This window comes from Miniopterus schreibersii (genome assembly GCF_964146895.1).
Source record: "Miniopterus schreibersii genome assembly, chromosome: 8".
Classification (NCBI taxonomy): Eukaryota; Metazoa; Chordata; class Mammalia; order Chiroptera; family Miniopteridae; genus Miniopterus; species Miniopterus schreibersii.
The window spans coordinates 17,848,141-17,872,563 of NC_138109.1; the positions used below are offsets into that span (position 1 = coordinate 17,848,141).

General features: G+C 41.0%; 1 protein-coding gene across 2 annotated transcripts in view; it reads left to right on the top strand.

Annotated features, from left to right (window-relative positions):
- The first annotated feature begins 400 nt into the window (after positions 1 to 400).
- Positions 401 to 24,423, top strand: part of KPNA6 (karyopherin subunit alpha 6) — a 35,998-nt gene continuing 11,975 nt past the window's right edge. The window contains exons 1-6 of one of the 2 annotated variants that reach the window (XM_081144024.1): positions 401 to 478; positions 19,755 to 19,888; positions 20,854 to 20,946; positions 21,277 to 21,376; positions 22,207 to 22,301; positions 22,947 to 23,078. In XM_081144024.1, coding sequence (XP_081000150.1) covers positions 475 to 478; positions 19,755 to 19,888; positions 20,854 to 20,946; positions 21,277 to 21,376; positions 22,207 to 22,301; positions 22,947 to 23,078 — 558 coding nt within the window. In that variant the 5' untranslated portion in view covers positions 401 to 474. Of the gene's footprint in view, positions 479 to 16,476; positions 16,534 to 19,754; positions 19,889 to 20,853; positions 20,947 to 21,276; positions 21,377 to 22,206; positions 22,302 to 22,946; positions 23,079 to 24,423 lie in introns of those variants that run through there. The other variant, XM_081144025.1, reaches the window with a different exon arrangement.

A 24,423-nucleotide genomic window follows, 5' to 3' on the forward strand; every position in this document is an offset into this window, starting at 1 on the left:
GTACTCCTGTTTACTCTCCTTCATTTCCTTATCTCTCCATCCTTGAGCAAGTCACTTCCCCTCTTCAGGTGAGTCCTCATTCATATCCAGTTCAGGGTCTGTAATTGGCTTTAACTGTGAAAGGATTACTTTCTCGGAGAAAAAGATTGTAGTGGAGGAGATCTCTTTATAAAGAGGAAATAAGAGGCAATAAAGCTGAGAACTCCTAGGCACGCTTTCTTTAGTAGGTATCCCTCCCAATTTCTCTCCACCCATCCTTTTCATATCCTATCCCTACACCCCGCCTTTAGTAGCTGCGGTCTCTTTAAATGCGCTCCTCGGAGTAATCTAGGCTGTAGGGCTGAGAGCACACTTCTTCCCCGGGTTGAATGTTAAGTTGTTTGTCCGTTTGGGGCCGCCGTCCTGCAGACCCGCCATATTGTCTGCTGAAGCTGCCGCCGCTGCCGCCGCGGAGCAGGAGCGAGCGGAGCCGCGATGGGTGAGTAAGGAAACCAGGCAACTGAGGACTCCAGCCGAGGCAGTCTTAGGGCTTGGGGTCGGGCGACAGCCTGTCTCCAATCTGTAGAGGATGTCTGAGGCTCCTCCAAATAGGTTTTGGGGAGAAGCCAGGCCGGGAGTGCCGCTCTGGCCAGTTTGGGGCCGGGCTAGGGCCCATGCCGGGAGCAGTCTTGGGGGCTGGTTCCGGGAACGTTGCCACGCCTGTAGCCCCCACGTGGTGTCTCTGGGCCGGAGCCCAAGCATTCCTGGGGACTAGAAAGGGGCTGACCCTCCGGCCTGCGCCGCGGAGACTGGGGCTGGGGGACGGGCTCCCCGCCGCAGGCCCGGCCGGCGCCACGGGAGCCTCCTCCAGGCGTGTGTTTGACCGACGCGCATCTTGACTGTATTCAATGGCTCCTCTGAACTCAGGGAAATCCTACCTGCGTCGCGAGTAGAGTCCTCTGGTGAGGGGACGCCAGGCGGGCCAGCTCCAGGCCCGTAACCAAGGGCAGCCGTGCCGAAGACAGCTTGGACGGCTAAGGCCGGGATAACTTCCCGAGCCCAGGCGGAAATGGGGAGGTTCGGTGGGGCTCAGTGACAGAGTGCTTCGTTGTGGTAGAAAACCAAAGACCAAGACCTTGTGGCCATGTGTAAGTCGGGGATTTCAGATTCCCGGGCCCGGCCCTGGTTAGAAAAGGAGCGACCTGTTGCTCTTTCTTAAGGGACTCCAGCTGGCAAGGCTTGTGTTCAGGGAGAATAGAATGGCAAAGCCTTTGGACTTACGGACAGAATCATCAGTGGTATTTACTTTCCGGGGGGGGGGGGAGAAATCACTTCCTATGTGCAGGTATTGTTCTGAGTGTTTTACATGTCACGTTTTACTTAATATGCACAACCTAATGAGATAGGTACCACTGTTATACCTATTTTACTGATAAGGAGACTGAGGCTTAGAGAGGTAAGTTAACTTACCCAAGGTCACACAGTGCCTAAAACAGATTACTCCACAGCCCTAGTTTTTATAGCCAGGCCCCCTAGTGGTTGGGCTGGAAAAGGCTGAAATAAAGCTTTTAATCAGGCAAAGCATAAAGGTGGGTTTTTTTGTTAGTGGGCCCACTTTGAAATCTTTAGTCTGAACGAAACTGAAAAACTGCAAATTGAATTGCTAACCCCAAATATTGTGTGTTGAGGGAAGCTAAATGAGACTCTAGGATTGAGTTTTGTAAGATCCCTGATGCTGAGGAAACATAATTTACTCCCTTGAGTCTGCAGGGCAATGACTGTAGAATCAAATCTGGTATTATAATCCTGCCTGTCTCTTCCTAGCTCTCATCCAGAGAAGTCACTTAGGTGTCGAATGCAATAATACCTATAGAAAGCATCTAGCGTAGCCTTAATAAATGTTATTTTTCTTTTTGAGCCTTCATTTCCTCATCTCTAGAAAGAGGGGAGGGGGCAGTGTTATCAAGGTGTTTGAGAACGAAAGATAGGACGGTGTTGGAAGCCTAGTAAATATCAGAACAGATTATTTTCCATCTTTTAATTCCTTTCTGTTAAGTACTCTGGTTTCCAAAATCCTCCATTAAGACTGAGATGCCTGTCTTTGTAACTGCAGCTTTAGGTATCAATGAAAAATTTTAGGGGCTTTAATATTTATAGATTTTGTATTGGCCTTCAATAAATTTGATGGCGATTTACTATTTTTACGTATTGAGAAACTACCTCAGAGAAGATAACACAGTAAGCAGCAAAGCCAGAAGTGAGATTCTTACCCAGTTTGCTGCACGTAAACCTCTTGGAAGACTGAACGTCTGAAGTAAATAGTCCTTTTATGGTAGACTTTGAAAGTTCTTCAGTGAAACAACAAAACCTGACCAAGGTCCTGAAGGGGATTTTTAGTTTAGAGCCAGGCTGCCTCCCCCCTTTTCTTTCCAACTCCATTTCAGGTACCTCTCTCCCTCTCCCACCCTATCTTCCTGACTATCCAGCTATGGTGGGTTCTTTGTTGTTTTTATTTTGGCTGATCCTTATACCATGGGAGTGAAATAGTGTAAGGATACATTTAATCCTAACATTGAATCTGAGTTAGTTTGGATTTTCCTCATTTATAAATATGAATAAACAGGCTTTGAGGTTAGGTGATAGTCCAAGGCTGGTGGCCTGCACCACACCTACATGAATCTAGAACCTGCTGTATTTCTATTTTTTTAACCTTGTAAAAATGAGGCCTCAAGAAATTGAGTGAAAACTTATAATTGTTCCTCTCCATAGTTTTTAGTAAAAGGCAAAAGATTTATGTGATCTGAAGAGAAACCAGAGTATCGAACCTGCTGTATATCGCCAGTTCTCAGGTATACTCTCCTTGAGCTCTGGCCCATATCCTCTGCTATTTTTCGTGTGCCAAACTTCATTAGCCTTAACAGACCTTTGTAGTGATTTCACCACCATTAGGAGCCCTGTGGGGGGGATACTTGCAATTCTGGAAGTTGCTTATTCTAACCTTCTCTAGCAGAGACCACAACCTCTCAAGACATTTGGCAGACACTGGTGATTTTATCACCATTCCATCTTGCTAACCAAGAATCTGACAGCCCCTCCCCAGCCCCAGGGATAGGTCTTGATTAATATAAACTCTCATTCAATCACTATAATTCTAGCTCCCTAGGCAGTGATTGATTTAGGCATGGGCATGTGGTGCAGTTCAGGCTAATTAGATATGAAGGGAAGTCTGGGTGACTTCTGGAAAAGCCTTCCTTATTTAAAAGAGATTTGCTTCTGTTTATTTTATTATTATTTTTTGCCAGCTTATATTTTAACCCAGCTATCACAAAGAACTTCAAAAGAAGAGAGCTGAAAAAGCTATAATAATAGCTAAAAATTATATAAACTTCCCATGTGCTGGACACTAAGTACAATAATATTATTTTGAGGTTTAAATGTCTAACATCTAAGTGTCTAAGTACTGTAATATTGACTCATTTAATTCTCAGACTCTCATGTTCTAGTTGAGGAAATTGAAGCACAGAGAGGTTCAGTGACTTGTGAAAGGTCAGAGATAGCAAATAGAGGAACCACTTATTCAGGTAGTATGGTTCTAACCAAAATATGTTCTGCCTCTGGAAAGGAAAGAGCCCTTTCTGACTCTGAAATTGCCATTAGCAATGCTGGGATCATGAGGCAGAATTTACAAGTGCAAGTGGTTCTAAGGGTGAGGGTAGAGAAGATGGAAAGAATCTGATCTCTTCATTGTTTTTGAGCCACTGAATTAGCCAACTTTGGGACTGTCCTATCTTTGCCTTTAAATAGTTTACTGAAGACCACTTCTATTTTGCTTTGGGGTCCAAGTAACAAAGCCTTTTTAACTGATAATCCTCCTGGGTCAGGAAGTGATTTAGCCCATTTCTTTTTGCTTCCTCCAACCTTTCCCACCCACCCCACAGTTCATAACTGCTACTTGCAGAGAAAGCACTAAACCATCAGTCACTACCTAAGTATCTCACAAGCACCAAACTCACCCCTCCTTCTTAGCCTGCTTTTCTTGCATTTTTGTTAATGGTGGGACCATTGGGCATAAGATAGAAACCATATCTGTCTTTTATTTCTTATTTCTTTTATTCCTTTTCTATACTGGCAGTTGTTGAATCCTATGTGATCATGTTACAGAGGTCTTCCTTAAATTGCTTTGTGTGGGTTTTTCTCACAACATAGTCCCATGAAGAGTATTCTGTAGGATTCAACCTTTCTGAGTCTCAGGCTCCTCAAAGTGAAAATATGAATGATACTATTTATTGATGTTAAGTGAAGATTCAGTGAATTACCAAATGTCAAAAAATATTGTAAACTGTAAAGGTGTTATAACTTAAGCTCTCCAAATCTTTCTCTTTTTTTAATCCTTACACGAGAACATGCTTTTATTGATTTTAGAGAGAGAGGAAAGAAGAGGGAGAGAGAGAGAAACATGATGTGTGAGGCAAACATTGATTGGTTGCCTCCCATACGCACCCCCACTGAGGATCAAACCCGCAACCCCGGGTATGTGCCGTGGACGGGAATTGAACCCACGACCTTTCAATGTACGAGATGACACTCCAACCAGCTGAGCCACACTGGCCAGGGTTCTCCAAATCTCTTCTGTAGCCTCCCTGTCACTACCAGTTCTGCTGCAGCAGCATTGCTGAAATACCCATCCCATCTTGTCACTCTCCTCCTTAGTTTAGGAACCTTCACTGGCCTTCTATTATCTATAGGATAAAAATCATAATAGGGTATGGTATTCAAGGCGCATGGTATTCCTATTGACTTTACTAATCTTATTCCACTTAACATTTATCTGCATATCCTGCATGCCACTCAGATTACCTCCTTTGTACTTTTCCTATGGAAATCTTACCTGGTTTTCAAGATCTAGTTTAAATGTTACCTCCTTCGTGAACCTTTTTCAAATATTTTATGCCTTTCAGACTGGAAGTAAACTCTCCTGAATTCTGTAGCACTTTGTTCTTACCTTTCATATAGCCCTTTTCGTACTCATTTTTTTAAAAATATGTTTTTTATTGATTTCAGAGCAAGGAAGAGAGAGAGAGAACAATGATGAGAGAGAGTCATTGATTTGCTGCCTCCTGCACCCCCCCCCCCCCCCTGACTGGGGATCCAGCCCGAAACCCAGGCATGTGCCCTGACTGGGAATCAAACGATGTCCTCCTGGTTCATAGGTTGATGCTCAACTGCTGACCATGAGGGCTGAGCCATACTCATTCTTGTGTTATAGTTATTTCATTCTGCAACATAGTTAGGTCTTCAGCCAGTTACTTAATCTCTAGAGCCTCATTTTCTTCATCTCTAAAATCAAGATAATATCATCTGCCTCATTGGGGTTTAGGGGGACTAAGTGAGCTAATGCTTATAAAGCATTTTAGCATGTTATTTAACACCATAATTACTTGATAAGTAATAACTAATTGCTGTTAGTCACTTAGTGAACAAATAAAGTGCTTGCTATGTGTCAGGCCCTATGCTAAATTTAAAGGTTAATCAATTTGTCTTTGAGGAAAAGGCAGAAACATGAATACTTGTCAGAAACTCATACTCTTAGGGGCCAGGCAAGCATCATTTATTAGTTTCAGCAAATGTTTACTGAATGCCTACCATGTGCCAGGGACTGTTCTAAGGCCATGGAAATACAGCAGTGAACAAAATGGACCAAAACCTATCTTTCTGTTGAAATCCCCAGAGTTTATAGTGGGTAATTGAGTGAAATCAACCAAATGGAGATTGGCAGGCCAACGAGAGAGCCCGATGTAACCTACTGAGTTCCCTCCAATTGTTGCCATGGGGGAATGTAAGTCTAGTGGTGCCTTATTGCATAATTTCCCATTCCTTTTCACAATTTGTATCCCCCTTGAAGTTGGAAATCTGAATTTTCATATGATATTAATGAATTAAACATTTGTAAACATTACATGTTAACTTTTAAATTTTAAAAACATTAAGCTAACCAAAGATAAGGCTATTTGAGGCCAAATATTGCCCAAGAACTGCCTGTCTTATAAATTTTTCCTGAATTAATATTCTGTGTTTTATAAAATATTTCTGCCTGGCAGGTGTGGCTCAGTGGTTGAGTCAATCCATGAACCAGGAGATCACAGCATACAGACTTCAATGTAACATAGTATGTTAAATCTGAATGAGCCAATGTCCTCACCTGCTAGGTATAACTCTCCAACTTCCTTCAGGAAAACTTAGCCATCTCACCAAAATTGCCAGTATTAATAGGCATTTTATATATATATATGTGATAGGTGTACATATTCCTATTAATATTGGCAATTATATATATACACATACCTATAATAAATGTAAGCTTTAGCATCATGCACTTGATCAGTGGCTTTTACAAAACATTTCAATGACACGGAAGCAAATTGGAGTGGGATAAGAAATGAGAGAGGAGAGGCAAACTTTCAAGAAATTTGGAGTAGCCTTAGCCAGTTTGGCTCAGTGGTTAGAGCGTTGGCCCTTGGACTGAAGGATTCCAGCTTCGATTCCAGCAAAGGACACCTACCTCAGTTGCAAGTTTGATCCCCAGCTGCAATGGGCGGGGCGGGGAGGCAATCAGCTGATGTGTCTCTGCATTGATGTTTCCCACCCTCCCCCCCCCTCTGTGGAAAGCAATGGAAAAAATATCCTTGGGTGAAGGTTAAAAAACAACAACTAAGAGTAAAGAGAGAAGGAACAGGTTAAGAGGCTCTTATAAAGTCTAGGCAAGAGATCATGAAGACCTGAATTAGGGCAATGATAGTAGGAACAGAGCCTGGCCGGGCGTGGCTCAGCGGTTGAGCATCAACCTAGGATCCCGGCGATCGAGGTTCGATTCCTGGTCAGGGCACATGCCCAGGTTGAGAGCTCGATCCCCAGTTGGGGGGGGGGTGGGAGGCAGCTGATCAGTGACTCTCTCATTGTTGATGTTTCTATCTCTCTTTCTCTCCCTCTCCTTTCCTCTCTGAAATCAATAAAGATACATTAAAAAAGGGTGTAGTACTGACATAAAAATCAATAAATAGACCAATGGAACCAAATAGATCCATACTTTAAAAAAAAAAAAGGATAGGAACAGAGAAAGAGAATCCAGAAATAATTAGGAAATAAAGCCGGCCATACTTAGAGATTGGATGTGAAGATAAGGGAAGAGGAGTTATCAAGGGTGACTCCCAAGTTTCTGGCTTGAAAAGCTAAGAAGATACTGGACAGATTCCTAATTCCTTATACCAGAGTTTCTCAACCTTTTCTTTCATTATCACCCTCCTAAGGAGCCTTTCTGGACAGTTTTTTCCCCTAATGCATCCCTCCCATGAAATTTTAATGCATAGATACACTTTATGTTTTTATGTATAATAAATGTATCTTTATATATAAAGCGAGTAAGCATAAAGCTTGCTTTTTATTCAGTGCAGGATTAAGAATGACTGAACAATATTTTATGTTAAAAGTTAAATTGAGCCCAGCCAGTGTGGCTCAGTGGTTGAAAGTCGACCCATGAACCAAGAGGTTTGATTCCTGGGTCAGGGCACATGCTCAGGTTGCAGGCTCGATCCCCAGTGGAGGGCATGCAGGAGGTGGCCGGTCGATGTCTCTGTCTCATTGATGTTTCTATCTGTGCTCTCCCTTCCTCTCTAAAATCAATAAAAACATTTTTTTAAAAAAGCTAAATTGAAAAGCTATTCACATTTACCTAAGTTTTATAGCCGTATTTGCTGAATAACTTTTACTTGATGTGAGAAAATAACTTAGAACTTAACTAGCTGCTAGATGTTCATTCAGATCCTGATGGCATTTTTCTTTGCAGCACTTGACATAATTAATCATGACAAATTTTAATTTGTAGAATTAAACAATAAAATATAAGCTTTTAGTTTAATTACCAAAGCCAGTGTCACACATTGAGGATCAAGTATAAATAACATTCACAGGACATAAAAGACACGCACAGACCACCTCTTGTTATATGACTTCAAGATCCAACAATAACGAGTAAGTCCCGCAGTCATGACCATCTATTCGCCATAGGTTTGCAGTACAGATCTTGCATTTTTTTGTCTGCCTTCCATGAAGTCAGTGTCAATGCTACTCATGTAATACTTGAGAAAACCCAATGAGAGAAATGAAATACTAAGGAATAAGACTTTATTGATAAGGTTGAGCTTTGGAGGACCACACATCATTGTAATATCTAAGTACCCCTCTCCCTCATGAACCAATATTGCCCTTTTGGGTGTAGTATTGTCCCCATTGAGAATGAATGCTTTCTAATAAACCATTTATGCCAGGTATTTCAAAATTCTGATTGTTTAGGTTTTAGAAAGGCATTATAGTACATGTAACTTAGATAACACCTCCAGCAGGGTTTGAGATTAAGTCCTATATAATCAAATATTAATATTTTGTAGCAAACCATTTGCATATTAATTGAGATAAATAGGGACTATAAATAGTACAAAGTTTTGTTCAGGTTTTGCAGCTAAATATGTTGTTTTGAGGCTATATTTATTTTTTTTAAATCTTCCTATTTTCAGAACACCTTTTATTTCAGAATTCCAAATAAGGAATTCTGGACCATGAATTAAGAATTAAGAAAAATGGCCCAGCTGGGCACGGCTCAGCGGTTGAGCTTCCACCTAGGATACAGGCGATCAGGGTTCGATTCCCAGTCGGGGCACATGCCCAGGTTGCGAGCTCGATCCCCAGTCGGGGGTGTGCAGGAGGCAGCCGATCAATGACTCTCTCGTTATTGATGTTTCTATCTCTCTCTCCCTTCCTCTCTCTGAAATCAATAAAGATATATTTTTAAAAAAAAAAGAATTAAGAAAAATGCATAAGGAGCAGGTTTATGGAGATGATGACTAAAAATTTTTTTAAAAGAACATTTGAGATGCTTACAAGACATGGTTGAAGGAACCCCATGGGTATTATTTGTGGACTGCAGGTAGAGATTTGGAAGTCATCAGCATTTGCTTTCCAAAGAGGCAATGATTGTCTAATGAGACATGATTAGAACTGCTCATCTTAGGCTGAGGTAAATGGTAAAGAGCAGGTTCTTTTTTAAAATTCTGGCTTGTTGGTTCTTATAGCCTAGCTTTAGAGGGAGTGAAGATGGAATAGAAGGATAAAGATTAAAAGAAAGGAGCTGAAGTGTTAGGAGGAAGGAAAAACTACCTGTTACTAGAGAGCAAGAAAATATAGTTATCCTCTTTGACCCAACTTCCTAGATATTGCCTTCATGGGCAATTGAGGCCTTTCAGAGTAGGAGCTGAGAAGAAAAGGGAAATAACCATTGATTTAGCATTTATGCCCTAGACACATTCACATTACTTCACAAAACCTCCAGGGCTATAAAGTTTATCCTTATTTTATAGTTAATAGAAGTAGTAACTCAAAGTTACAGATATACACACATATTCCAAATTATTATCTCCAAACTAGTTATCTCCAATATATGTCTATTCCAAGTGGTTATCTCATATATATTTTTTTTCCCCCTTTTGAGTCCTTTGAACTGTGTGAGTACATAGGAGATACTTGGTGAATGTTTTGTGGTTGTCTTAAATGGAAATTGAGCTCTTTGCTTTCCCTAGTTTAATTCATTTTAGTTCCTTGTAACACCTAGTGGTAGTGGCAATGAGGTGTTCCTAGGAAGTTCTGCAGTCTATAAGAGATGGTTGGAAATTTTCTTTTGGAGAAATTGTTTGGACTGTAGCTATCCTTAGTCCTCTCCTATGTCTCTTACCACCCCATACTTCCCATCCCTAGGTCTGAGTATTGCATTTACATATAAACTCAAGGGCTAAATTGACTAGAAAATCCTAGGAGGGAACTAGGATTAGAGAACTGGGACTATCAACTAACTATCTAGCTGATTTATACCTCAGTGTGCCATACAAAGCTTAGACCCCGAGCTTTGAATGTACAGTTGTATGTGCAGAAGATAGTTTTTCCCACATTGTCTTTTAGCCAAACCACCTAGTTTATAGATTCAGGTTTGTTTCCTAGAGTAATCGTTGTTTATGATCCTGTGAGGATCTGCTAGAATATGAGCAACCTTGTTATGGCCCCATTGTGGACTAACCCAGTTGTCCATAGGAGAGTCTCATTGTCTTGATGAGTGGCAGTTCTGACAGGCTTGCAGATAATACCATGAGAGCTGTATGCAGTCAGACCTGTTTCATACTGTTTTCTTGTTTGCATTATTTCCTTGTCATGACGCTCTGAGAGAAATTCCAGAAGTTTGAAAAGTTACTGCCAAACTTAAATCCTACCTTATCAGCACAGCATTTAACTATTTACCAAGTACTTTCATGTATATTCTCATTTGATCTTCACTGTAACTCTAAGATAGACAGGTAGGAAATTTGAGATACAGATAAGTGACACCCAAAGTGATATACATTTATTAAGTAGCAAGACCAGAAATCACATTGTCTGGCTTTGTAACTTCTTTCACCAATACCACACTGTTTCCAGTGTGCCTGTTCATGGTCCTTCCGGGACAGCTGCCTTCTCTCAGCCTAGATATTTCTTTATAATACAAACCCTTGAAAATATTCTGCCCATTCACATAATGTTGAGGTTTAAAAAAGATTTTCAAACCCTACACCAGACTTAAATGACATTTATCTCAGCTCATCCTGTTTTTCTCAACTTTATTTCCCTTAACGCAGCTGCCACCACCACCCATCACTTCCTACTCAGCACGTACCCATGGTTGGGGGTGCCGCAAAAAGAACAGGGAGATTTAACTCTAGTGATTTTTGTTTTTCCTTTGAAGTGTCAGGCAACCCTCAAGTGACTACCTAACTACCTGCCAGTCCCTACAGTTTTCTACTTCTCTTCATATCAGTGTTGGTATCATCTGATATTTTTATTCCCTGTTGTTGGCTGGAACTACACCATACCTTATTGAGGGATTGGTCAGAAAATGCTTAAGGTGGCAGAATCCAAAAAGAAACATTCACACTCTTTCCAGGAAGTAACAAGGGAGTCCCCTTGGAGCTGTGCTGTTAAGTAAAGTATATATAATGGAGAGAATGTTGGCTTAGTCAGAAAGACCTGGATTTAGACTCCCACTTATTAGCAGGGTCCTTCTGCAAGTTATGTTTCAGTTTCTCCAACCTCTAATATGGGGGTTCTAGCCCACCTGGGCGTGACTCAGCGGTTGAGCATTGACCTAGGATCTAGGAGATCCCTGTTTGATTCCTGGTCAGGTCACAATCCTGGGTTGCGGGCTCGATCCCCAGTCAGGGGTGTGCAGGAGGCAGCCAATCAATGACAACTCTTTCATCATTGATGTTTCTTTCTCTCTCCCCCCCCCTTCCTCTCTGAAATCAATGAAGATATATTTAATAAAATAAAATGGGGATTCGGTATGAGCTTAGACTTAAAAGCTAAACGAATCATTACTAATTTTCCCTGGGAACATCCCCCTAATAGCAGTCAGATTGATTTGGGGGTATTTGAAAGGTCTTTCAAAGGGGTATCTTAGTTCTTAGTCTGGATTTAGTAGATGCAGTTGTGTGCCACTTAACAAAGATATTTTCTGAAAAATGCATTGTTAGGTAATTTCATTGTTACCGTAACGTAGAGCATACTGCATGAACCTAGATGGCATAGCCTACTACTGTAATCGTATGTGCTATACTTTTTATGACTGGCAGAACAGTGGGTTTCTTTACAGTAGCATCACCACATGTCATGAGGGCTAGAACATCACTAGGTGATAGGAATTTTTCAGCTCCATTATAATCTTATGGGACCACCATTGTGTATGCAGTCTATCGTTGACCAAAAAGTTATGTGGCATGTGACTATAATACCTTTTCACCATAGCCAGAGACTTTGGAAAGCATTCTGGACTGACCTTGAGAAGAATGCTTTCCATCTAGCAGTGAGGACATAAGATGTGCAATTTTCTTGGGAGGAGTATCATGATCCTTTTCTACCTTGGTACCTGGCACAAGTTTCCTAGCAGAACATGGAAATAGTAACTTGACACAGGAAAGGAACTTGTATATACTGCAGTAGTTTGTTGGTTTAATCATAAAAATCATTAACTTTGAAGGTATCTCAATTTAAGATAAGTTCATTAAGAAAGGACTTACATGGATTACTGGTTTATTTTGATTATCTTAATGTGCTAATTGATATATAACTGCCTTAAAAGAATAGGTATCCATGTGGAAAAGAATGAAGTTGGACCTCTGTCTTACATCACACACAAAAATTAACTCAGTGGATCAATGACTTAAATGTCAAGATCTAAAATTCTAAAACTCTTTTAAGAAAACCTAGGAGTAAATCTTTATGACCTTGGATTTAGATAGCAGATATGACAGCAGAAGCACAAGCAACCAAAAAAAAAAGGTAAATTGGACTTCATCTAAATATAAAACTCTTGTGCTTCAAAGGACAGCATCATGGATAATGAGAATTATGTAAGTGCTCACTTACGTTGCTTTATTTTGGCTGTCAGGTAGACATGTAAAAATGCAACTCAGATTTAATAATTAAGTGATTCTTTGGGTCTCGTTTATCTGCATTCATCTTTCCCTATTTTCTGAACAAGTTTGCATATTCCTATTCCAAATTTTTGTTTTTGTATGTTTATTTTGTTGAATTTCTTTTAAACTACTTCAGATCCTCTGGGAAACTGAAGTTTAAAATGTTGAATGGAACATTTGAGAGCATATTTGTGTCTTGCATTGTGCTTTAGATACAGATTCTTGCTCTCAAAGATTTAGTGGTCTGAAAGTTGGTTGTGAACTAAAACAGTATCATTAGAGGTTGTCAGTAGGGACCACTTGGGGGTAACAAGTGTCAAAGATAAACAAAGGTGGACACCAGTTAAAGTGATATGGATAGATTTTAATCAGTGATATATTATTGCAGTAGGTAAAAGTGTGGACTGAACTCAGCTTCAGTTTGTACAAAGGTAACTGGGCATTTTAAAGGGATATGAGGGAACAGAGGCAGAGGGTGCAAGGGTAAGAGGGAGCTCAGTAAAGTCAGAAGTGAAAAATTACAAAATATGAGTAAGGGGTTGGTCCATGTGAAACCCATCTGGGTTTGCTAACTGGCACTTACCTCCCACAGAGGCTGGAAGATGGGCACACTATTTTCAGATGTTCACTGGAACAAAGTAAATTCTTTTAGCAGCCTTGAGATTTTCTCAGGTAGGCATTTGGGCGTGTGTGGCTAGATTCATTCTAGTGATGTGACCTTAAACTATTAGAAACTATGTTAGCGTTTTGTTCAAGTCTTTATAGGCCAAAGTTGAGGCCTAGTTGGGAAAGGGCTCAGAAGAGCCTGAATAGAAATTGGCCAAGGAGAGAATCTCGGGTGCAGGTAAAAATCAGTTTACCAACCTGATGTCTTTGGGGAGGAGGATGTTTATGGCGGACTCTTAAGACCATGTGAATGGTAACGGCATTAACTCCAGACTAGTGAAAATAGGAGAAGAAACTGGTTTAAGGAGAAAGTGAAGTGGAGATAGCCAGTGGGCATTTGTAAATGCATTTTTAGGCAGGAGGTTGTGACCGTAGGGATTTGGTACTTGGTGTAAAAGTGGAGGTTGAAGGCAAGGGAGGCCTCTTGGGGAGGGGAGCTACTCCTGCTAAGAGGACCAAAGGTAGAATTTTGATACACACTGATATTGAGAGATTTGCATTGGAAGAGGAACACAGTATGAAACCTGAGGAGTGGTTGGGAAGGTAAGAGAAGAACTGGGAGAGGGTGGTACTGTCAGAATCATGGGTAGAGTTTCAAGAAGGTAAACGTAATCAGTGACAAATTAGAAAGTCAAATAGAATGAATTCTGACAAGGTCATTGGGTTTAACAATCTAAAGTGTCTTTTTCTGAGCCGTCTGAGTCTAGTTATGTTACAACGAAGTTTTTATTCAGTTTTCGTATCAATTCTGGAGGAAACCCCATGGTTTCTGGGTTTCTAGTAGGAAACCCTTCTACAATCTGCATTTGGAAGTACTGCACTGCTCCACTCCAGTCAAAAGGAAGTTTTCTTTGCTGTATGCTTTTTCACTTACCATACACATACTGGCGAACATTTATTAAGCAACTATTATAGCTAGGCCTTGTATGGGGGACAGTGCAGATGTTCATTAAGTAGTGAGTAAATATTTCAACAGTGATTCGTCCAACAAATATTTGTAAATCTGTGATATTATAGATGCTGAAGATACAACAAAGGTCCCTGTAGAACTTACACATCCAATGGAGAATAGACACATTGTAAATTGTGTAATGAAGGAAATAAAACAGGTGTTCTGAGGAAAGTAAAGTAGCTTTCTTTGGGTTAGGAGGGAAGGATTTAGCAATTCTAGGAGCTACAGAAAGAAAACAAGTGTGAAGACTGCAGCGAGAAAGGGCTTGATGGGTTCCAGATACTGAGGGCCTCTGTGCTAGGAGTATATGATGAATGAGAGTAAAGAGCTGAATGAGATATAGGCAGGACCTTGAACTGTGAAGATTTTATTATGTGGGAGGAGTAGTGTGCTCTGGTTTTATTGTGTGTTGATGGATTAGAGGGAAAAGGGGAGACAAGAGATGATAGTGACTTGGATGGGGTGGGGGTCAGGAATTGAGAGAGTTGTAAATACATTCAAGTTGTATTTTGGAGCTAAAACTAGGACAGAATTTGGCACTAAATTAGATGAAAGAGATGGGGGTGGGGAGAGCTCTCAGGCAAACATATTCCATAACATTTTTCAATTGCTCCCTGTTCATATGCATCATATGCACTAATTAGAGACTTGATTGCCAGTAATTCTCAAGTTAAACACCTTGCTGACCAAAGTAGCTGGCCACAGGGGCGAGTTCTGGCTCAAAATAGCCAATCAGCAAGGTGTTGAAATGACCAAGTAAAACGATTAAGACAGTCTAAGGGCAGTAGCCAAACTGAATAGAATTTTATATGTATTGTGAGGTTGGAAAGAAGTAGTTCTCAGAGGTTGGATGAAAAGAGGAGGCCTTTGGAATTAGAGGGTCTAGAATAAAGTCCAGCTTCAAAATTTGTGCAAGTCATGGCACCTCTGAACCTAGTTTCTTAGCTATTAACTGAATATGCTACTAATTGGCTAATCTTTCTTGTTGGTTGTTATAGGGATCAATTAGGTCCTGTGTTTGAAAACAGAAGCATGATGCTAGGGTTTATTTCATTACTTAACAAAGCCCCTGTAACATTTTGTTAGTCTGGCGCAATGTAAAAATTGAGCATGAATGCAATCCCTGCTTTATTATTGTAACTGTCCTATTAAAAATCATTGACCTCACCTGGCTGGACGTGGCTCAGCTGTTGAGCGTCGACCTAGGATCCAGGCAATTAGGGTTCGATTCCCGGTCAGGACACATGCCCGGGTTGCGGGCTCGATCCCCCGTCGGGGGTGTGTGGGAGGCGGCCGATCAATGACTCTCATCACTGATGTTTCTCTCTCCCTCCCTCTCCTTTCCTCTCTCTGAAATCAATAAAGATATATTTTTTTAAAAAAATCATTGACCTCTTAACCTTTTAAAGCATTTGAGTTTGTGGTTAACTGAAATTCTAGAATGTAAGCATATTTGTTTCTTTATTGGTGATGGAGCAGTCCCCAACCCAGAGTTCTGATGGATTTGCTATTACCAGTCACTTCCCTTTTCAGGAAATGAAAATAACCTGGAGTTTGGGACCAAACAGGTCAGAGTTGACTTTTTAGCATTGTCACTTGTTATTTAACCTCTGAGTCTCAATTTTCTCATCTGTAAAATGTATTCTCAGGAATGTTGTGAAGGTTAGAAATTATATCTTCAAAGAGCTTGGCACATTATCAAACCTTACTAGCTCACTTATGGATTCTGTACCCCAGTTACTCTCTATAACTCCTTTCTTTTTAATTAACTGGCATGTGATCATAGTGTTTTAACCCAAGAATTTTATGTTGATGCATATTTGCTAGAGAATTCCTAGTGAAGAGTCAGAGAGGCCAGCTGAAGAAAACAAATCCAGCCTGGAAACAGTCAGGTTTCTTACATTCTTGAAGGAAGAGGCCTTAAACTAGGAGGTAACAGTCCATCTTTTTTATCTCTCTTCCTGGTGCCATTAAGTAACTTTCAATGCATTGTGATAAATAGACTTCCTAACTGTAGCATATGTCCCGTAGTTGGTCTGTCCGATTTAAAGCCTAGTTCATGCTTTTCGTGTGCAGCTACAATAACATTTTATTAGAAAGCCTCCCTCTTCGAAGAGGAGGACCCACTCAATTTAGCACCAGGACAAGGGAAGTAATTTGAAAAGACTTGCAGCTTCATAGTTCCAGGGTCCGTTTTCTTTGAAGATTGTCATATCGTTACCTAGAAAATAAGGCTAGTTCCCTTATCTCCTAAATATTGCTCTTTTGGGTTCTTCTAGGCAGATGCCTTCAAGTGATTGCTTTGTAACATTTTGAAGTACAGACCATGAACATAAGACTTTTATTTGGAAAGTTCTATAGCCAGCAGCTGTCTAGGATGTGAGCTTGAAGGTGTAGTACTATCATTCTCATCCCATATACAGGACAGCTAGCTATATGTTGTATGCCTTTTTCTAAGGAAATGTGCATGATTTTTTAATTAATTAATTAATTTTTCCATATTGAATAATTTATTTATATATTTATCCTTGCCCAAGGATATTTTTTCCATTGCTTTTCAGAGAGAGTGGAAGAGAGAGAGAGAAAAACATTGATTGGTTGCCTCCTGCACATGCCCCAACCACAGCCAGGGATCGAGCCTGCAACTGAGGCACATGCCCTTGGCCAGAATTGAACGCAGGACCCTTTAGTCCACAGGGCAACGCTCCAACCACTGAGCCAAACCGGCCAGGGCTGAATAATTTATTTTAAAAGTTAAAATTCTGTGAGGTACACTTGAAAATGATATTAAACATAATTTATTATCTGGGAGTTCAGAAGTCTCTTTAAGATTTTGAAGGCCCAGCTGGCATGATTCAGCAGTTGAGCAGTGACCAATGATCCAGGAGATCATGGTTCGATTCCCAGTCCTGGCACATGCCAGGGTTGTGAGCTCTATCACCAGTAGGGGGCATGCAGGAGGCAGCCTATCAGTGACTCTCTCATCATTGATATTTCTATCCCTCTCTCTCCCTCTCCTTTCCTTTCTCTGAAATCAATAAAGACACATTTAAAAAAAAAAAAGATTTTGAGGGTTTCTTATTGTTGTGATAAATATGGACATCATAAAGATGTACAGAGTGTTAGGAGAGAATTGGAATTAGTGCAGCTTTTACCTAATGACAATATTCTCTAGCTGTGTTATATAAAAATGTGCATGATTTTAAAATATGACGAATCTCAGAATTTTAAACATACCAGTGATTAAATGGAGTATTACAGTAATCTTGCTACTCACCTAGTGTGTGACCTGAGACTCAAGGTCTTCATCTATCAATTAAGGCCTGTATTAATTTGCTAGGGCTACCATAACAAAGTACCGCAGACCAGGTGGCTTAAATAACAGAAATTTGTATTCTGTTCCAGAGGCTAGAAGTCTAAAATCAAGGTGTCAACAGGGTTTGCTTTTGAGACTTCTCTTCTTGCCTTATAGAAGGCTATCTTTGTATTCACATAATGTACTCCCTCTATGTGCATCTGTATCTTTTTTTTTTAACTTTTTTTTTATTGTTGACACACTGTGCATCTTTATCTTAATTTTCACATTGGATTAGGACCTTACCCCAGTATTAAGACCGTCTTCAAATATAGTCACCTTTTGAGGTACTGGAGGTTAGGACTTCAACATATGAAGGGGGGGCATAATTCAGGCCATAGCAGGTCCATACCTAATTTATATTATTATTGCTAGCCCCTTGGTTCTAAAAGCTTAGGAAATGCATGTCAATATTAGACATTTATTTCCTAGAAATGGGCGGTATAACTTCAGAGACCTATTCACTTTGAGAGAGTTCCTTGACTAAGAAAACCCAAGACAGTCAGATGCCAGAAAAGGTATACTTGTGTTGTGGATTTTGTGATCCAGCCCTAGCAAGTAAGGGAGTACATGATGAAAAAAGCCCCTTTGCCTGCTGGTCCCCAAACAAGAGTTCAGCCTTCCTTTGGTTGCTAAGTCCAGATGTGCTTCTGCAGATGTTCCTCCTTCCAATCTAATCTTTTCTGCCTGGCTTCTCTAGTGAAGTCATAAGCAGATATTTGTGATAGTTTCTTGTCACCGTGGTGACTGAAGAAGCACAACCTGGTTCTCCTTCTAGCTTCACTGTCAGCTCTGCTGGAAGGAGAGGATAGCCCTCTGGGAGGGCCCAGGCTCAGAGTCATGAATAACCATCTGTCAGGTAATGGGGGGCAGTAGTCCACAGTGCCAACTTAAGGAACCTGTGCTGTGCCTGTTAGTCTTCAGGCACAAGGGTAATTAGGGACCCCAAAGGGAGGCTACTGCAGTCCCCTAGAACTTTGTTCGTTTTAACAGTAAATCCACTTGGGCTTTGCCAAGTGGGTATAGAGACTTGCATATTCTAAGACCCAGCTGCTGCTGTTGATTTGCCAAGCTACTTTCCAGGATGACCAGAGGCACCATCTCTGAAGTTTCGTTTCCCCAGTAGGTTTAGCTCCAGAATTCAGCTCTCTCCTCAGCTTCCATTTTGTTTCTCTTTCACTCATATTCTTTTTTTTTAATCACCTGAGGATATTTTCCATTGCTTTTCAGAGAGAGTGGACGAGAGAGAGAGAGAGAAACATTGATGTGAGAGAGACACATTAATTGGTTGCCTCCCGCACACTCCCCGACCGGGGGCCGGAGATTGAGCTGGCAACCGAGGTACCTGCCCTTAGCCAGAATCAAACCTGGGACCCTTCAGTATGCAGGCCTACACTCTAACCACTGGCTGTGCTGGCCAGGCACATCGATGTTTCTATCTCTATCCCTCTCCCTTCCTCCCTCTCTCTTAAAAACAAAAAATTCATGGTATTCCACTGCATTGGATATACTATAATTATTTCACCTGGCTAGGTTAAATATCTTAGAGTTTATTAGGCAAATCATATAACTTTTCTCGTCATAGAGGTGATCATAGCTTGTGAGCTTTTACCATATGCCAAGCATTTTTCTAAGAAGTACTTCACATGTATTAACCTATTTAATTTTTCTTTCTTTCTTTTTTGATTTGAGAGAGGAAGGGAGAGAGAGAAAAGAAGAGAAAGAAGCATCAAGTTGTTCCATTTATTTATGCATTCATTGTTTGGTTCTTGTATGTGCCCTGATTGGGGATCAAACCCACAACCTTGGCATGTTGGGACGAGCTGCCTGGCCAGGACATCTATGAAATTTTTCTAACAACTCTATGAAGTAGGAACTGTTATGTCCCTGTTTTAAAGATGAGATTCTGAGGCATAGAGGTTAAAGCAACCAGTGAAGGTTTGCACAGTTAAGAAGCAAAAGAGCCAGAATTTGAACCCACACAATCTGGCTCCAGAGCCTACAGATTTAACTACTATGTTTATATCAGTTGCTATAATTACACTTAATTTAACCAGCTTATTATGATTAAAGGAAACTGTATTGGCAGTATTAGAGATGGCAAGTGTGGTTAATGAGATTACTAGACTTCCTTGAGAATCTGGTCTCCCTGAGTAGGAGAGGGTGGGTAGGGACGGAAGCCCAGTGAAAAGGAAATGCTGTGTTTGTATCTTCTTTTCTAGAGACCATGGCAATGTGTTTGTATCTTCTTTTCTAGAGACCATGGCAAGCCCAGGGAAAGACAATTATCGAATGAAGAGCTATAAGAACAATGCCCTAAACCCTGAGGAAATGAGGCGAAGAAGAGAGGAAGAGGGCATTCAGCTTCGGAAGCAGAAGCGGGAGCAACAAGTGGGTTAACCTGAGTATTCTTTTTCCCCCCTAAATGTATTGATTGATTGATTGATTGATTTTAAAGTTGAGAAAGAAACATCTATTTTTTGTTCCACTTATTTATGCATTCATTGGATGATTCTTATGTGTGCCCTGACGGGATCAAACCCACAACCTTGGCATATTGGGATAATGCTCTAACCATCTGAGCTACCTGAGCAGGGCCCAGAGTATTCTTAAACATACTGTTCAGGGAAAGGGTCCAGCTTCCATGATTGGCCTCCAACTTGCACTCTCACCCTCCCTTTAGGAAAGTAGCTAAGCTGCCATGTTCAATAGTTTCCTTTGTTGTAAAGAAATGTTCAGAGCTTTGAGAAGGAGAAAATCAATCCCTTATTCTTTTTCTATAATTTAGAACAAGTTAGACATCATTTATGTCTTCAATAAATGATATAGCATTCTGGTTCTAGCTCCTTATTGCTTTCTCTCTTCTTTACCCTAAAGTCAGTGTTAGGCCTGGCCTTCAAGGCCCAGCTCCAAGCCTGGCCCTTTAAGAGGCTTATCAGCTATTCTGGGCTGCCTTATTTCTATTTGTAAGTCTCCCTAGGACTGAGAGTATATTAATACCTTATCATTTATGCTCTACCACACACCCACTAAATTGGGTGCCTTGCCTAGATGTGCATGCAGTCACTTAACCTGCTCTTGCCTACCCTCTTGCTTTACCATTATTCCTTTCCTTCAAAGCCTTTTATACAGAGAGCATTAGAATTTTTACAGGGTTTTTTTTTTTTGCTTATAAAAATGAAAACAGATAAAATAGAAAGTAAAGCTCTTGCATATCTTTCCATTTCAGTATGTTAAACTTGGCATTTTCTCAACTACGCTAGCATTTCCTTGACATGCCATAGTTTAACACTGGGTCATTCTTTGTTGTTGTTTCAGTGAATAGTCTTACCACCATCTCTTCTCTTCACTTGCAGCTTTTTAAAAGGAGAAATGTGGAGATGATTAATGAAGAAGCTGCCATGTTCGATAGTCTCCTCATGGACTCCTATGTGAGCTCTACCACTGGGGTAAGGCCCTTGCTTCAGACAGGTCTGGGAAGTATCTGCTTCTGCAGAACAGAAATTGGGCAGTTCACATCATCTAGTAGTTTTACTGACAACCATGCTAAGCTCTTTCTTTCATGGTCCATTTTGTAGTTGCTCAGCTGTAAAAGTCAACAAGGATTCATCTCTGGTGAAGACACCTGAGGAAACATATTAAACACATTTTCCTGAGACTGACTGTTATGCTATCCTATTGCCCATAACTCTTTGCAAAGCAGGATGCCACACAGGATTTGTACTCACATCTGGCTCTGGTGTTGGTTTGCAAAACCTTGAACCTGTTTTATGTTCTAGGAGAGTGTGATCACAAGAGAGATGGTAGAGATGCTCTTTTCTGATGACTCTGACCTGCAGTTAGCAACCACACAAAAATTCCGGAAACTGCTTTCCAAAGGTACAAAGCCCAGTCCTCCCCAAAGAAACTACTTACATGATTTAGTGTCTTGTTTCTCCTCACTGACTTCATCAGCCTACTTCCCTTCACTCATTCTGCTCTAGTCCTACTGGCTTTAGTGTTTAGATAAGCTAGGCACATTTTTACCTTTGCACTGGCTGTTCCCTCTGCCTGATATCCTAAGAAGTCCCTCACTTCTATGATCAGATCCTATCTTCTCAATGGAGCCTACCCTGACACCTTATTTAAAATTTCAGGCCATCCCCACCCTTGGCATTTTCATCTTTTTACCCTGCCCTACCTATTTTTTTTCTCATTATACTTATTATCTTCTATCATAATAGAATGTCTCTCACTAGGATGTAAGTTCTGTGAGAGCAGAGACTTTTGGTTTTGTTCACTACTGTATCCTCAGTACCTAGAACTGTGTCTGGCACATTATTCATGCTCAGTAAAAAGTTGATAGTAAAAATACTTCTTGCCTCAGTATATTAAGCAGTCCTCCCAAGAAAAGAATGCTTCAGAAGGAAAATGTTTAGACTTGGGTTGCTCATCCCTTGGGCTTTCTTCTCTCCTGTACTTCCTTACTTGCTTAGGTTCAGGAAGCCAAAGGTGAGCATACTTAAATTAGAATGGGCTTTACTCTTTAGCATCCCAGCTTTATCATACAATTGAGAGATGACCAACTGTTGTTAAAACCACCTCATCCAAAAGGGAATGTTTATGAGGATGGTCAGGAGTATCTAGAAAGGGTGGTGGGTTGACCCCAGTGAGTGCATTAGCCAAATCCTATCCTGACTTTTCCTCTTCTTCCTTACTCCCTCTTCCAGAGCCTAGCCCTCCAATAGATGAAGTTATCAACACTCCAGGAGTGGTGGATCGGTTTGTGGAGTTTCTGAAGAGGAATGAGAATTGTACGTTACAGGTGAGACCTGGGGTCTTGGAGAGGTACCAGATGAAAGCCCTCCTTCAAAGAGATTGCAGTGGGTTGTTTCTATAGACACATCTCTCAGGATATAGACAAGTAATATGAGGAAACATTTAAGAGAAGCTATCAGTTTGTTGCCTTAGAAGTCTTGGACTCAAACAAGAGAACCCAGATCTCTTCCCTAAAATAATCTCAAAGGAGAGATACCAGAATATGATAGAACCTGAAGCAAATCATTTAGCCTCTCTGGGTTTCTCTTCTCAGAAATGGGTGGTGAGTCAGTCTGTTGGAACTTACTAGAAACTTGGCCGAAAGGGACTTTGAGAGATCCAGCTCACTCTAACCCTGTTTTCAGTAATGAAGAAAGTGAAGGTAGGGAAATAAATTGACTTGCTAAAGGACTAGTGGGTGCTGTGGAAGTGCAAGACTAGACCTGGACCGTTGGAGCGCAATTCTGGCTTCCCATTCTGTTATGTCACTGTCGATACCTCTTCCTACCATTTAAAGCGGGAGAGGGAAAGGTTTGTGATTCTATTTTTTTTTAGTCAGGAACAAGAGGCTTACTACTCTGAGCCAGCTGGTGGTAGGAATGGCTGCCCTGTCTGGAATGACCTCTCAATCATGGTTTAATCTCACTTTCAGTTTGAAGCTGCCTGGGCTCTAACAAACATTGCCTCTGGAACCTCTCAGCAGACCAAAATTGTCATTGAAGCAGGGGCTGTCCCCATTTTTATAGAGCTGCTTAACTCGGACTTTGAGGATGTACAGGAACAGGTAATACTCAAATTTGGCTTAATATATATATTTTTTTGGGGTAAAGATTTTTAAAAATTGATTTTTGAGAGAGAGAGAGAGAAACAAACTTAGATGAGAGAGAAACGTCTTACCGGCTGCCTCCTACACTCCCCCTACTAGAGATCGAGCCCACAACCTGGGTTATGTGCCCTGACCAAGGAATGGAATCAGCAACCTTTTGGTGCATGGGATGACTCCCAACGAACTGAGCCATGCCTGCCAGGGCTAGCTTAATTCTTGATGGTATCTGTGGTATAATAAAAAATTTATTTGGTCTTTGTCTCCAGTTCTGGCAAAGAGCTCCTAAAATTCTTAGAATTTTCTGAATGATAGTAGTGGCTTTTGTTATTTATAATGAACCCCTTTGGAACACACCTGAGTCTGCTAATGAGATTACTCAGGGTGGAGATTCTGAATAATCTCAGGATTTGGGGGGGTTCATCAGAAAGACCAAATTTAGGATTAGAGGGTCGGAACTATCAGCCCCCAAACCTTCTCCACTGCTCTACCCCAACCTCCCCAGGAAGGTTAGGAAAGCTGAAGATTGGGTTTTAAAAGCTTTTCAACAGTGGATATTTAGAGAGCTCCCAGGTCAGTGAACACATCAATGTGCTGGGAAGGTGGCAAGCCTGGCGAGGGCATGGAAGCTCTGTGACATCCCCACTCCTCACCCCATACCTTGCCTTATATACCCCTTTCATTTATATACCCCTTTCATTTAGCTCTTCCTGAGTTGTAGCCATTATACTATACTGGTAAATGTAAGTAAAGTGTTTTCCTGAGTTCTCTGAACCTGTAGTGAATTATTAAGCCTGAGGAGGGGATTGTGGGAACTCCCGAATTTGTAGCCTGTGGGTCAGAAGTACAGGTGGCACCTAGGAATTGCAGCTGGTGTCTAAAGTGGGGGCAGTGTTGTGGGACTGAGCTTTAACCTGTGGGGTCTGTGCTAACGCCAAGAGTTAGTGTCAGAATTTAATTGAATTGTTGGGCAGTTGATGTCAGATAATTTGTTGCTATGGAAAGAACTTCACATATCTGGCATCAGAGGTGGTAGTGGAAAAAAGATACCACAGTGCTCATTTCTCAGTACCTACAGATCATAGATATAAAGATACATCTTCCATTTCTTCCACTGGATTTTTGCTGGTTAGATAGAAGTGGAGAGTGCTACTGGATTTTTTTTCTCCATTACTGTAAGGTAGACCCTATGAGGCTACAGGAATGCAACTTTTCAATCACTTTCTCCTTTTCTGGGGGGTGGGGATAGAGAGGTCTTAGTTTGGCAGAGGTCAGCCTGTCTTTGCCACTGAACCAGAAACACTCA